The sequence below is a fragment of the Stenella coeruleoalba genome (genome assembly GCF_951394435.1).
Source record: "Stenella coeruleoalba genome assembly, chromosome: 15".
Taxonomy (NCBI): domain Eukaryota; kingdom Metazoa; phylum Chordata; class Mammalia; order Artiodactyla; family Delphinidae; genus Stenella; species Stenella coeruleoalba.
This window is the reverse complement of record NC_137161.1, coordinates 11,817,180-11,830,473: the sequence shown is the minus strand read 5'-3', so window position 1 is coordinate 11,830,473 and position 13,294 is coordinate 11,817,180. Positions and strand designations below refer to the sequence as shown.

At 43.8% G+C, this 13,294-nt stretch overlaps 1 protein-coding gene across 6 annotated transcripts in view; it reads right to left on the bottom strand.

Moving 5' to 3' along the window:
* Positions 1-350: 350 nt before the first annotated feature.
* B4GALT5 (beta-1,4-galactosyltransferase 5) overlaps positions 351-13,294 on the bottom strand; it is a 154,070-nt gene continuing 141,126 nt past the window's right edge. For 5 of the 6 annotated variants that reach the window (XM_079946470.1, XM_079946471.1, XM_079946472.1 and 2 more), the window contains 3 exons: positions 12,601-12,723; positions 9,618-9,719; positions 8,036-8,667 (listed from right to left, as the gene is read on the bottom strand). In XM_079946470.1, the coding sequence (XP_079802596.1) occupies positions 8,520-8,667; positions 9,618-9,719; positions 12,601-12,723 (373 nt within the window). In that variant the 3' untranslated portion in view covers positions 8,036-8,519. Of the gene's footprint in view, positions 491-8,035; positions 8,668-9,617; positions 9,720-12,600; positions 12,724-13,294 lie in introns of those variants that run through there. The other variant, XM_079946474.1, reaches the window with a different exon arrangement.

The following is a 13,294-nucleotide window of genomic DNA, read 5'->3' as shown; positions in this document are numbered from 1 at the left end:
AGCACCCAGTCCAGGACTTGTATACAGCAGGACCTAAGGTATCATGTAGGTGCTCAAAAATTTCCTGAATGAACAAAAGAATGAACCATCTCAATTTGACATGGAAAAAATCAGATGAGATAAGATGAATGTAGAAAGAGCCAGACACACCCATCTCTGAATCCCACTCAGGAGCTTGGGGCCTTAAGTGAAGTCACATTTCTCCAGTCCTGATTTCTCTTTTGCAAAAGGGAGGTCACAGTACTTTCCATATGATGTCATTGTGAAGGGTAAGTGCAAAGACATGTGAGTTACTTAGCACAATGCTTGACGCATAATAGGTGGTCAGCCAACGGAGCGTCCTTCATCATGGCAGCTTCACCATGAAGCGCGGTATATAAATCTAAGGTGTTCTTACTATTAGCAAATCCTAATTCTTAAGACCAACTTACCCACAGGAGAAGTAACTTGGAGCCAAGATTTCTAGCTGGTGACAAGACCACAGACATATCTGTCAAAAGAAAAATTGTAATGGAATGAAATACAAAATAATACAACAAAATAGAAAGATGCCATCAGATTTGTTTGCCTATCCTTTAGGGATTTTTCTTTTTTCATAGTATTTTTGTTGTGAATCCACTGACTAATAAAAACATAGTTGCAGGGCTTCCCTGGTGGCACAGTGGTTGGGAGTCCGCCTGCCGATGCAGGGGACGCCGGTTCGTGCCCCGGTCTGGGAAGATCCCACATGCCGCGGAGCGGCTGGGCCCGTGAGCCATGGCCGCTGGGCCTGCGCGTCCGGAGCCTGTGCTCCGCAACGGGAGAGGCCACAACAGTGAGAGGCCCGCGTACCGCAAAAAAAAACCAAAAAACAAAAAAACCCCATAGTTTTAGGATGATGAGTTGGTCACAGCTAGAGGGAATGGTTCATGTTTTCTCTGAGCAAAAGGATTTGGTAATTCTGGAGATTAGAATTAATACTGTAAAGATACTAAGACTTCCCAAATTAATACTTCAATGTCATGTCAATCATAATCCTATATCGATTTTTTAATAGAACTTGACAAAATGAATCTAAATTTCACTGGATTAAGAAAATACATAAAAATAGCCAAGAAATTTTTAATAATAAACAATCATGAGGTTATATGGATATGTTCACTCTAACAATTCAAAGAGCTATTCACTTATGATTTATGGATTCTTCCGTATGTAAACTCCACTTCTAGGAAAGCTTACATTTAAAAGTTCGAGGAGTATATGGAAGATGAGAGATACTTGTCTTTTGAAAATATACTATAGGGATAAATATGAACTATGTAAAGCAGAATGAGACAAAGAACTTGGTGGAATGCAAGAATCTTGCTAAAGGGGACTTCTCTGGTGGTGCAGTGGTTAAGACTCCAAGCTCCCAATGCAGGGGGCCCGGGTTCGATTCCTGGTCAGGGAATTAGATCCCACATGCATGCCGCAGCTAAGAGTTTGCATGCCACAACTAAGGAGCCAGTGAGCTGCAACTAAGGAGCCCATGAGCCGCAACTAAGGAGCCTGCCTGCTGCAAATAAGACCCGGTGCAACCAAATTAATTAACTAAAAAAAAAAAAGAATCTTGTTAAAGAATTTAATGTATGAGACATGGTATTTCAAAAACAATGAGGAAATTACATATTATGATAAACAATATTGGGACAATTAGCAGTCCATTCAGAAAAAAATTTGGACCCTCCCCCCTACCTCATCTCATACACAAAATCAATTACAGGGGATTAAAGATATAAAGGGCATGGTCATTCATAGATGGTAGAAGGGTTAATTCAGACTTCCTTTTTGTAGGACAAATTGGTGTATTCCATCAACATTTAAAATGTGCAAATTCTTCGCCCCAGTAATTCCACTTTTTGGACTCTCTCAAGTTGACCTGCTTACATATATGCACCCGAATTTATGGGGAGCTGTGTTCACTGTGGTGCATATCATGTGATAGTGGAAAATTGGAAACAGCCTCCATGTCCCTCAGGAGTAGAATAGGTAAATAAATTACATCCATCCATACTACATGTGACCATTCACAGGAATAATATAGGTTTGCTCATTCATTCATTCAACAAATATTCATTGAGCACCTACTATGTGCCAGGACTGGTTCTTGGCACTGGGGATAGAGCAGGGAATAAAACAGTCTCTACCTTCATGGGGATTACATTTGGGTGGGGCCAACAGTCAGTGAACAAAGAACGAATAACCATATAGCAGGATTCAGAGTAAGAGATCTTGTGAAGCAAAAGAAAGGTGAATGAGGGCTGACGCACAGTAGACTGGGTGCCCATGGAATGCTTCCCGGAGGGAGTGACATTTGAACTCTGAGACAGCTCTTCATTCACAGAGAAGAGGTCACCAAGAAATAGTAATATACAAAGCCAAAAGTAATACAATTTAAGTTTCTTTTAAAGTATACATGTCTTAAGCGAGAGAGAGGCATGGACATATATACACTGCCAAACGTAAGGTAGATAGCTAGTGGGAAGCAGCCACATAGCACAGGGAGATCAGCTCGGTGCTTTGTGACCACCTAGAGGGGTGGGATAGGGAGAGTGGGAGGGAGGGAGACACAAGAGGGAAGAGATATGGGAACATATGTATATGTATAACTGATTCACTTTGTTATAAAGCAGAAACTAACACACCATTGTAAAGCAATTATACTCCAATAAAGAAAAAAAAAGTATACGTCTTTATCTCCCTATACATGCACGTAGGCATATAGGTACATACAGACACCAGCTAAACTGCTAAAATTAAAGGGAGAATTGAAACATTTTTTTCAGCAAGCATGTGCTCATGTATTACTTTTATAATAAAAATATTTGTGAGTTGTGTTTGTGAACAAAAGCTAGTAAGAGCACATATGCAGAAAAAGAAGTTGCATCACAAGTAGCCTAGGGGTTAAGAGCATTTACCTTGGGGTAAAAATGACCTGGTGTTGAAATCCTGGCTGGCCCCATCGGCTAGTTTTGTCACCTCAGGCAAGTGGTGGCTTGGTGGCTGCCGTTCCCCACCTCTAGCGCAATGGTTCCCAATTGGGGATTTTGCTCTCCCCAGGGTCACATGGTAATGCCTGGTGACATTTTTGGTTGTTACAACTGGGAGGAGGGAGTGCTATGCTACCAGCATCTAAAGGGTAGAGGCCAAGGGTGCAGCTAAATAGCCTACATTGCAGAGAGGATGCCAACCCTCCCCTCTCCATCCCGTACAAAGAATTATCTGCCCCCAAGTGTCAAGAGGCGAGACTGAGAAACCCCACTTTAGAGAAAGGGGCAGAGTCTACCTTGCAGGGCTGAGGATTAAGAGTGCACAATGCACTTAATTAGCACAGCACCTGACCCAGAAGCAGCACTCAATAAATGGAAACTACTATTTTTATCACTGGACTTCCCCCAAATTAAAAAAATTTTTGAGTGGGGAGGAAGTGGTAGAACCAGAAATCAATTCGGCCAAATTCCGATTCTCGTGACTTACTAGAAGGGATCCTGGATCTTTTAACAGCAACATGGGTCTTCACGGGCTGTTTGCCAATTAGAGATGGCATAGGAAGGGCTCCTAATGCCTCCTGGTGTTTGCTTTGATCTCACCCCCTGCTACTAGTTCGGGAGCATTCCTGATGGAGTATTCCTTGTCTCACGTATATTCAGCTATCTTTCTCTGGTGGGCATCTCCCTGGGGTTCAAAAACACACTGAAGTTTCTCTTGTTGGAAAGCCAAAATCAAAACCTGCCCTGAGCCTCGCACACTTCCTCCAGGTACCAGCCTTCTTTTTTCATCCCTTTATAGGAAATTCAAGAAACGCCTGCACTCGCTGCTACTCCACCCCCTCCTTTCTTGGTCTTCTCCAGTGTGGTTCCCCTTGCACCTCCACTTCAGCAGAATGGCTCTAGCCTCGACCAATGTCCTCCCCGCTGCTAATCCTTCATTTTCATGCCTCATCTTGCATCACTTCTTTGCTGCATTCAGTGCTATTGACCACCCCCTTGAACATGTCTCCTCCCTTGACCTTCCTGTCCTATCCACTCCTGTCTTCCTCCTTTCGCTCTTCCTGTCTGCCCCACTGGCTAATCCTCTTCTTCCCAACTGTTATTAATGGAGATCTTAGAGTCTTGGGTCAAGACCACCTTCTGTTCTCCCTCTATGCGTCCTGTTCTACTCCGTCCCTAAACAATCTCATCCACTCCTAGATTTTCACTAATCTCCTACCCCAGAGACTCACAAATCCATCTGTGGTCCCGACTATTCCTTTGAGTCCCCGAGCCAGCATACGCAGAACGGCCTGTTTGCTGTTTCGGCTTGGTTGTCTCAAAACCCCCTGAACTCAGCACACTCATGACTGATCTCATGACCTTCCCCGTGAACCTGGTCCAATGCCATCCAGTGCCCTCATCTCATGAAAATGGCCTTGCCATCCATACAAGTGGCAAAGCCAGCTTAGTGGATTCCTCCATCCCAACAGCAATCCATGTCCAGGTCTTGTGAGTATTACGTCAGCATCCCTCCATCTCCTCTCCTCCGTCCTGCACACCACGCCCCACCATGACCGCATTCACCTACCTGGTCCTCCTACTTCTTTCTCTACAATCCGCCATTCTCCCTGCAGCCAGAGGCCTCTGTTCAAATTACTCTCAACTCACATCACACACAGCCCTACCTACTGGAAGCGCTTGAATCCACTGCTCTAAACATAAAACCTGAAAGCTTTACCTTGGCTCACAGGGCCCTGCACTGCATGGTCCAGCCCCGTCCACCTCCCCAGTCTAACACTGCCCGCTGTGCCCCTTTGCCCTTTCTGCTCCCGCCTTACCGGCCTTCTGTTCTTGCAGCTCCCGGGGTACCCTGTTCATCTCCCCTCAGCTCACCCACCGCACCTCAGGGACGCCTTCCCTACCGTGCACTCATGGTCCGGAGTTACCTCCTTTATAGCACTTACCGTGGTTGTAGTTAAATCATGCCCTCCACCTGGGAGTGCAGGAGGAGAAAAGGATAGTAAACTTTATGAAGCCACTGACCCTTTATTATTTTGCTGAGCATTATATCCCTAGCACCTGGGCACAGAACTTTCCACGCAATAAATATTAGTGAGTGGTAAACATTCAACAAAAAGAAGCTACGATTATACTCCACGCAGTATCAGGCAGACGGCAAACTGTGGACTGGCCCCAGAGGACCTCCTGGAGGCAAACTCCATCGACCCTCACCCCACCCCTTGCCCAGGTGTCTTATTCGACTTGATGGGCATCGCCTGGGCCAGTTCTTGAACGAAAACCCAAGTGTGGGCGGATGCCTGGTAGCACAGTGGGGTTCGATGCTTTGGCTACATGGGCAGCATTTTTCACTCAAGTGGTCTGACTGCAGGGCTCGGGCTGGCAGTACTTCTCTCAGGACTACCTGGAGCTCAGCCCGGCAAAGTGGAAGCCAAGGCTCTAAGAAGTCAAACTGTCCCAGACAAAGACAGACAACCACCAAGGTTTGGTTCTTGAATATGTATTTTTTACTGAAAAAATCATTCATAAATTAACATACAAAAATGTACAAACACATGAGTAAATAATGTAATGACAAAGGACTATTTTCTGTGAAAAGTGTTTTTTAAAACATCTTTAGATTTCAGTGCAAAAATGTACCCCTGGCACCTCTTAAAACATAAGAGCAAGCTCAAAAAACTCGTAGTGATGGAAGTAAGCGAGCTACGTTCAATGTAATGGTCATTGGTGAGTGGATACAATCAGTACGTGTGCTGCTGCTTAGCTCTTAACGTCTGTGGTAGAGGGGCTCTCACAAGAGGCCCTGTAATGTCAGAATGAATAGTTTTGCTGATAACCCCCCCCCAAAACAAAACAGCGTGAAAGGAAAACTTCTTCCTATATGCAGCAATCAAAAGACAAGACTGATTTAAGGGGTCATTCGTTGGTAGCCTTAAAGAATTTCAGCTGTCAAAATATATGCAAGGTCACATTTGGTTCTTATTGTTCTTTTTTTCTTAACGTGAGAATTTCACACTATTAACAGCACACAGGCCTGGCTGTGTTTTTAACTTTTACCTTTCCCCACGCGATACTCAGCTTGGTGGATAAATGACTTACAGTGCACAGCAAGAGATTTCACATGAATAAAACAAACTCACACATGACTGCAAGATGATTTAAATGACCCTACTTTGAGCAGTGGAAAGAGACTTTTCCTTTTGTCCTCAAATCAGCATTTTCTTTTTCAAATCAGGTGTTAGCCTTTTGCCAACATTTTGTTCTTGATGGTAAATGTGTTAATGAAAGGCTTCAAACAATATCATTTTACAATGCTGCCGAGTGTACACGAGCCATTCTTGACCAAGAATCAGTCTGTCCTGGCAAATTCTTCCAAATGACATCATCATTTTGTCACACTGAAAGCAGCTCACAGCCCTCAGAGAGAAGAGGCCAGGCTAGCCCAGAGGCCTGGGGGTGCTCAAAGGAAGGGGGGAAAGAAATCTTTATTGCTATTTGCACCATACATCAAAGGAAAGCCAAAAGAACGTCTGTGTGTCATGTTCCTCGTGAAGGTCTTTTAAAGCAAGAAATGCTCAAAAAAAAAACAAAAAAAAAACTCTTTTAAAACATTATGATACAACTTACCAGCGTGTTCAAGGGCAGGAGTCTGCTCTCTCATATGAGCTGGTAAGAGCTTTGCAATGCAGTTTATTTTCTAAATAGCATTCTCCTCTTTGAAGGAACAAAAACACAACAAAAAAAACAAGGCCTGGCCAATCACTCCCACAGCGTGTGGGGATCATACGTCCATGGAACCAACACATGCAATGGAATAAACCCCCAACCCATGTGTATATAAACAAATACAGCCTCTACACACACCCATGTAAACCATGAAAATTAAGGAAGTTGAAGGCAAACAAGGCAATTAAAAAAAAACATGAAGTACTCTTCAGAAAGTACTCCTAATAATGATATATAAATATGCTTTATGGAAAAGGAGGGGAAAAACCTGGCATTTTTCAGAATTCTGCAGAAGCCAAAGGGGACAATGAGGTGAGGGATTCGGCTCAGGCGTAAACACAAAGGCACAACTTCAAATGTGATTGAGAATCTGACTTCAGAAAGCACATGGGGGTGTGAATGGAGCACTTGGGCTCCTGCGGCCGCCGTCCGGCAGCTTTGTTAGTCTAATCCCAAAGCTTGGATTTGGTCTAACCTGGATCCCAGCTGACCCATAGCACACGAGTGTCACCTGCTCCCTGGCTGAATTCTTCATAATTCAGTTGCTCATCATTCTATGTCCTAGTTAATAGTGTTAACGACAAAGCTTTCCAGAAACCAAAATGGGAAATATTCAAAGGAATCGCTGAAGCTGGTTGGTAATTTAGGCACAGACTTCAGAAACTGTGGCGAAGTTCCATAAGAGCAAGCGAAAGAAGGAGAGAGAGAGAGAAAAAGAGAGAGACGGAAGTAGGGAAAAACAACACCCACACTCTCTCTTTACGATGATGGAAGGACAAGACAGGAAGTCCAGAGATCCAGGGGTGTGCGCACAGTGGGCCCACCTGACGGGTTTGCTTCAAGCGGGAGAGCAGTGTTCTAACACAGCAGCTTCGTGTTCAGCACAAGACTGGGATGAGAGTGGACGTGCCCAGCAGGGCAGAGACTCCAGAGCCAAAGTCGGGAGCAAGACTTTTGGAAAAGGGGACAGGGGTGGGGGCACAAGAAGTTAGCTACCGGTGATAAAGATTGGACTGTTTTGGTCTCCTGTGACATGCCCTATAACCACTCCCTTCCAGAGTGACAGCAATTTGGGAGACGATGTTATTCCATTTGAGCTGAGTTCCTGCATCTGCCAAACAAATACGGGATCTAATTTATAAACCCTCGGTTTGAATCGGAGCCAGCTAGAAAATTAAATTTAAAAAAGGCATTTTACATGGCTTATTTACAATTATACTTCTTCAAGAAGTGATTGTTATATGTCTATTTATCTTCCCCAATCCCTCCCCCACTCCCCCCTCATCCCCACCCAAAGCAGGTAATTTTTTTTTTTTTTAATGAAACCAAAGAGAACACCAGAGATGTAGAAGAATGGTTGTGTGGAGTTGCCTTTGCTCTTCCTAAAACACAGCTGCCCTGTGGTGGGTCTGCCTCTTTGCTCTGAAGGGCAAGAAGCTCCCAAGGCCATTCGTGGCGGGATGGTGGCGGATCACAGTTCCGGTTCTGCAGATTGTGGAGGAGATGGGACGTCAGGGCAGAAGATGAGGGAGAAGAGCAGCAGGACAGACGTCTGTCTTGTGAAAAGAGCAAGTCAGTTCCCGGCTGACTCCCTCAAGTCCAGTGGGTCCAAACGGTGAAGGCGTTATGTGCGTGTGCTCTGTTCACATTTTTTCCTTGAACCCTGTGATCCCTCATGGATCCACACTGGATTTCTGTTTTCTTCCTCTGCGGAGCCCCGAGACATGGCGTCAGGCTGCTTTCTTGGGGGCGGTGGGTGAAGCAAACATATATTCTCCCCTCGTCTCAGTACTCGGTCACCTGAGCCAGCTCGGGTGTCAAATTGACAGTAATGTTTTTATACAAGGCGTCATATGTGATGTTTGCAAAGTAGTTCAAGTTGTTGAGGCCGTCCAGCCCTTGCCGTTCTTTGGACTTCCTCAGCAACGCATACCTGTTAAGCAGAGAACAGAGGGGTGGCTCTGAGCGAGGGTCCAAGCTCCTCACGACACGGACGGGGCAGGGCAGACCACAGGAGGCGGCACAACCCAAAACGATGTTCCTGCCCCACATGGCGGGTGACTGGCCGTTCAGCTCCTCCAGGCTACACGTCATCATTAGAATTAGAAACACGTCCTATTTCATGCGAGGTGTTTTACTTACAGCATTATTTCATTTAATGTGCCTGCCCCTTTGCAGATGAGGAAACCAAGGCTCTCAAGATTAACTGGTTTTCCCAAAACCACAGAGTGGGGAAGTGGGAGGTAAGCTGCTAAACACATGGGATGAGAAAGTTCAGTCTGTATTCAGTGCCTGCTTACTCCCATGAAAACAGAGTTCACGCAGCCAGATCGACTGTCTAGAGAATAGTGCTCCCCACTACTAACAAAAGACACAAAGAGCCACTCCTGAGGACGCAGAGACGTACTCCACCCACATGCCCCGCTCAGTCCGATCAGGAATTTCTTTATTGAACGTACAGAGGGTAATAAAGCAGCTGCAACCACGCAAACAGAAGCTGAGGGACACCCTTCCAGAACCAGAGCTTGCAGAGAGGGTGCCAAACTTTCTGTCATGTGACTGTGAGTTACACAGAAACCTTTACCGGAGTGGATTCTTCCCCAACTCCCTGAAGGCTACAGAGGAGACGACAAAGCTTAAGACACAGAATGAGTGATTTCCTTAAAAGATCTTACTGTCAAAAATTTTCACCAATGGTATGATTTTGCCCCCAAACGCCTGCCTCACACTTAAATTAAAATATATATAGGAACTCTAAAACAGCTGTCCGAACAAGACCCTGGAGAGGGGTGGGGAGCAAGACAGGGGCTGCAGTGCTCGGGGACACCTGGAAATGCGAAGTATACAGGATATTTGTACAAGGAATAAATAAACTGCACCAACCTTCCAAGAAACTGGACTTCTCCGCGGTGGTGATGAGGAATGGACTTGTACTTCCCCGCGTCACCTTCTGGCCGACTCACAGAATAGCCTGCATTCTGCACTCTGTCCAAGACAAAGAGGGTGGGCTTTTGGGTAAAATGATCAAGTCCCATAGGTGACCAAACCCATCCCGAGGCTGAAGGACCCCAAGCTGAACAACAGAACTTCTGCATCTAAATATTCATGTTGCTTCCCCTCTGGATAAGTTCACAGCTTTAGAAAAGAAGTCTACAATACAAAAACGTTTTGAAGAAGGAAAGAAATTTGAAATTCAAAAAGAAATTTGAAATTCAAAAAGAAATTCAAAATTCTTGAGGTGTGACACAGGGTCTCCGTGACAGGTACAACCACACTCCCTCTGGGCCGGCTTGTTTGGGTCCTATCAGAAACATGTTCTCCCCGGTGGGCACACCTGTCTTCCATGACCTACCACAGAGCAAGTCAGCAAAGTCAGAGTCACCGTGTGTCCCCCCTAGAGAGACCTTATGTCTCCGCCCACCTCCCCCATCACCAGGGGGATGAGCTAATTTATATGATGTCCTCCGATATAGATATAAAACTTCACAATTTATGAAAAGTCACCATGAGGGAAGAAGAATTTAGAGGAGGTGTTCAGGATATTTATTCTTAACATGATAAATATAAGATTTCCCAGGCTGGGTTTACTGGAAACTTGATAGGACTCCAAGAAATACGCAATACATGGGGTAGACTTTGGATATCTATGCGATATTTATGATCATTTTCATACTTCAACATCCTCCTCGACTCCAAATTATACTCTCATTTTGATATATAGTCAGCCCTCAGTCTCTGGGTGGGGGACTGGTTCCAGCACTGGGCCCACAGATATTAAAATCTGTGGATGCTTGAGTCCCTTATGTAACATGGCATAGTATTTGCCTATAATCCACTCACATCCTCCAGGATACCTTAAACCAAACCTAGCTAACTTATCACACCTAATACAATGCTATGAGAATAGGTGCCAGCATGTGGCAAATCCAAGGTTTGCGTTTTGAAACTTCCTGGAATTTTTTTTTTTAATATTTTCATTCCGTAGTTGGTTGAATCCTCAACTTCAGAACCCATGGGTACGGAGGGCCGACTGTGTGAAGATGTGTTCTCACTCTCACTTGATAAATATATATGAAATGCCTACTGTGTGTCTGGAATTGTGCGGGGCGCTGGGGAAAACCAGCTGTAGGTTCCTGCACTGAGGGGCTCCTTGCTGAGCTGAGGAAAGAGCAAGACGAGAGTTATGGCAGATATCCTGGGGGAGCTCAACTGGATTCAAAAACCAGTCAAACTTAGTTAAATGTCTGGAAAAGCTGTTCATCCTCACTAGGTTCCTAAGAAACCCAAGTTAAAAGGATGAGATGCCACTTCTACCTAACAGACTGAGAAAGAACTGTCTGGAGCTGCTTTGCCTAACAGCAGCCACAAGCCACATGGAGCTACTACAGAGCTGAAACACGGCACACGTTGAAAAGGTTGTTTACATCCAATGTTGCTGGTGGTGTAAGAAAATTTGTACGCTAATGTGCTGTTGGTCAGAATATTTTTGCAATCTTTTCTGGAGGAAAATGTGACAATAACTATCAAAATTTAAAAGTGCATTTACTTCTTGGGACTTCCCTGGTGGCGCAGTGGTTAAGAATCTGCCTGCCAATGCAGTGGACACGGGTTCAAGCCCTGGTCCGGGAAGATCCCCCATGCCGCGGAGCAACTAAGCCCGTGTGCCACAGCTACTGAGCCTGCGCTCTATAGCCTGCAAGCCACAAGTACTGAGCCCGCATGCCACAACTACTGAAGCCCGTGTGCCTAGAGCCTGTGCTCCACAACAAGAGAAGCCACCGCAGTGAGAAGTCCTCGCACTGCGTCAAAGAGTAGTTCCTGCTCACTGCAACTAGAGAAAGCCCACGCACAGCAACAAAGACCCAACACAGCCAAAAATAAATTAATTAATAAAAAAAAAATTTTTAAAAAAAGTGCATTTACTTCTTGACTCTGCAGTTCTGCAACTAGGAATTTAATCTAAAGATATATTTGCACATGTGAACAAAACATGTTCAAAATTAAACAATGTTCATCAACAAGAGAGGATTAAAATAAATTGTTGTCTATCTACAAAAAGAAATACCATGCAATTGTTAAAAATAATGAAGTGGCTCTCTAACATGGTTGGAAGGGGAGAAGGGATGTGTCTGGGTTGTTTATGTATGAATAGAAAGAAGTCTATAGAAAGAAACAGCTTGTTCAAATGGCTACTTCCTGGGAAGGAAACAGGGTAACAATGGGGATTAAGACTTATACTCCCTGGCTTAGACACATCTGTATCATCTGAATTTTTACCCGAAAATATTATTTTGTATTAACAACCAACACACCCTTTCTTTTTTCAAAGCTGAGATAGAAAGTGGATACAAGGTAGAAATTCTTTTGGTTATTTGTTCCTTATTAGGTTACTATTTACTTACTCTGTAAAAATACTACTTTACACTGATCACACACAGGATTGTTCATATAAACTTACATAATACAAGCCTTATCTGATGGCATGGACAAATCTGTGTACACATAACAAACATCTGACCTCTGGTTTGCGGAGGTTTCAGTAAAATGTGCTGTGAGTGTAAAGTACACACCAGATTTCTATGATTTAGTCAGAAAAAAATGAATGTAAAATATCTCATTAATAGTTTATATTGATTACATGTTGAAAGGGTATTATTTTGGATATACTATGATAAATATAATTTAAAAAATATTTTTATTAATATAATAAATTAATTTCACCTTTTTCTTTTTTAACCTTTTTAAATGTAGCTACTAGAACACTGAAATTTACATCCATGGCTTAGTACATCATATTCCTATTAGACAGTGATAGTCTGGAGAGTCTAAGGTAGCATTTCTAGAAGACATCAGAAGAAGGTAGTACCTGTTCCACAGGTCGTCATCTTCTCCACCCCAACCCCAGAAAGCATTAGGAAAGCCATTGATTTTCCGAAACTGTTCCACTGTTAAGCCGCTCACTCCACCAAAGAACTCAGTATAAGGAAGCCTAAAAGGAGATGTATGGTATCAATCATCTGTGCATTAAAGGGTGATTTTTTTCTCCTAGAACAGGCCATCTCACTGGAGAACTAAGTCTTAAGTAAAACAATACTCTCTGTGCTACTGCCCTGAACCACCTGAAACTGTTTCCTCAGGACGAGACGCATCAATCTGAGTAGCTAATTGCACTTTTTCCTAATTGATTATTTTAATAACAGCTTTATTGACGCAGAATTGACATACCATATAATTCACCCATTAAAAGTGTATAATTCAATGGTTTTTAGTATATTCATGGAGCTGTGCAACCATGGCCACCAACAATTTTAATTAATTTCATCACCCTCCTGAAAGAAGCCTTGTACCCACCATCAACAGTCACTCATTTCCCCCTATTCCCCTCAACCCTATGCAACCACTATTCTCCTTTCTGTCTCTACAGATTTGCCTATTCTGGACATTTCATATAAATGGAATCATATAACATGCAGTCTTTAGTAGTTAGCTTCTTTCACTGAGCATAATGTTTTCTAGGTTCGTCATGTTGTCACATGTATCAGTACTTCATTCCTTCTTAT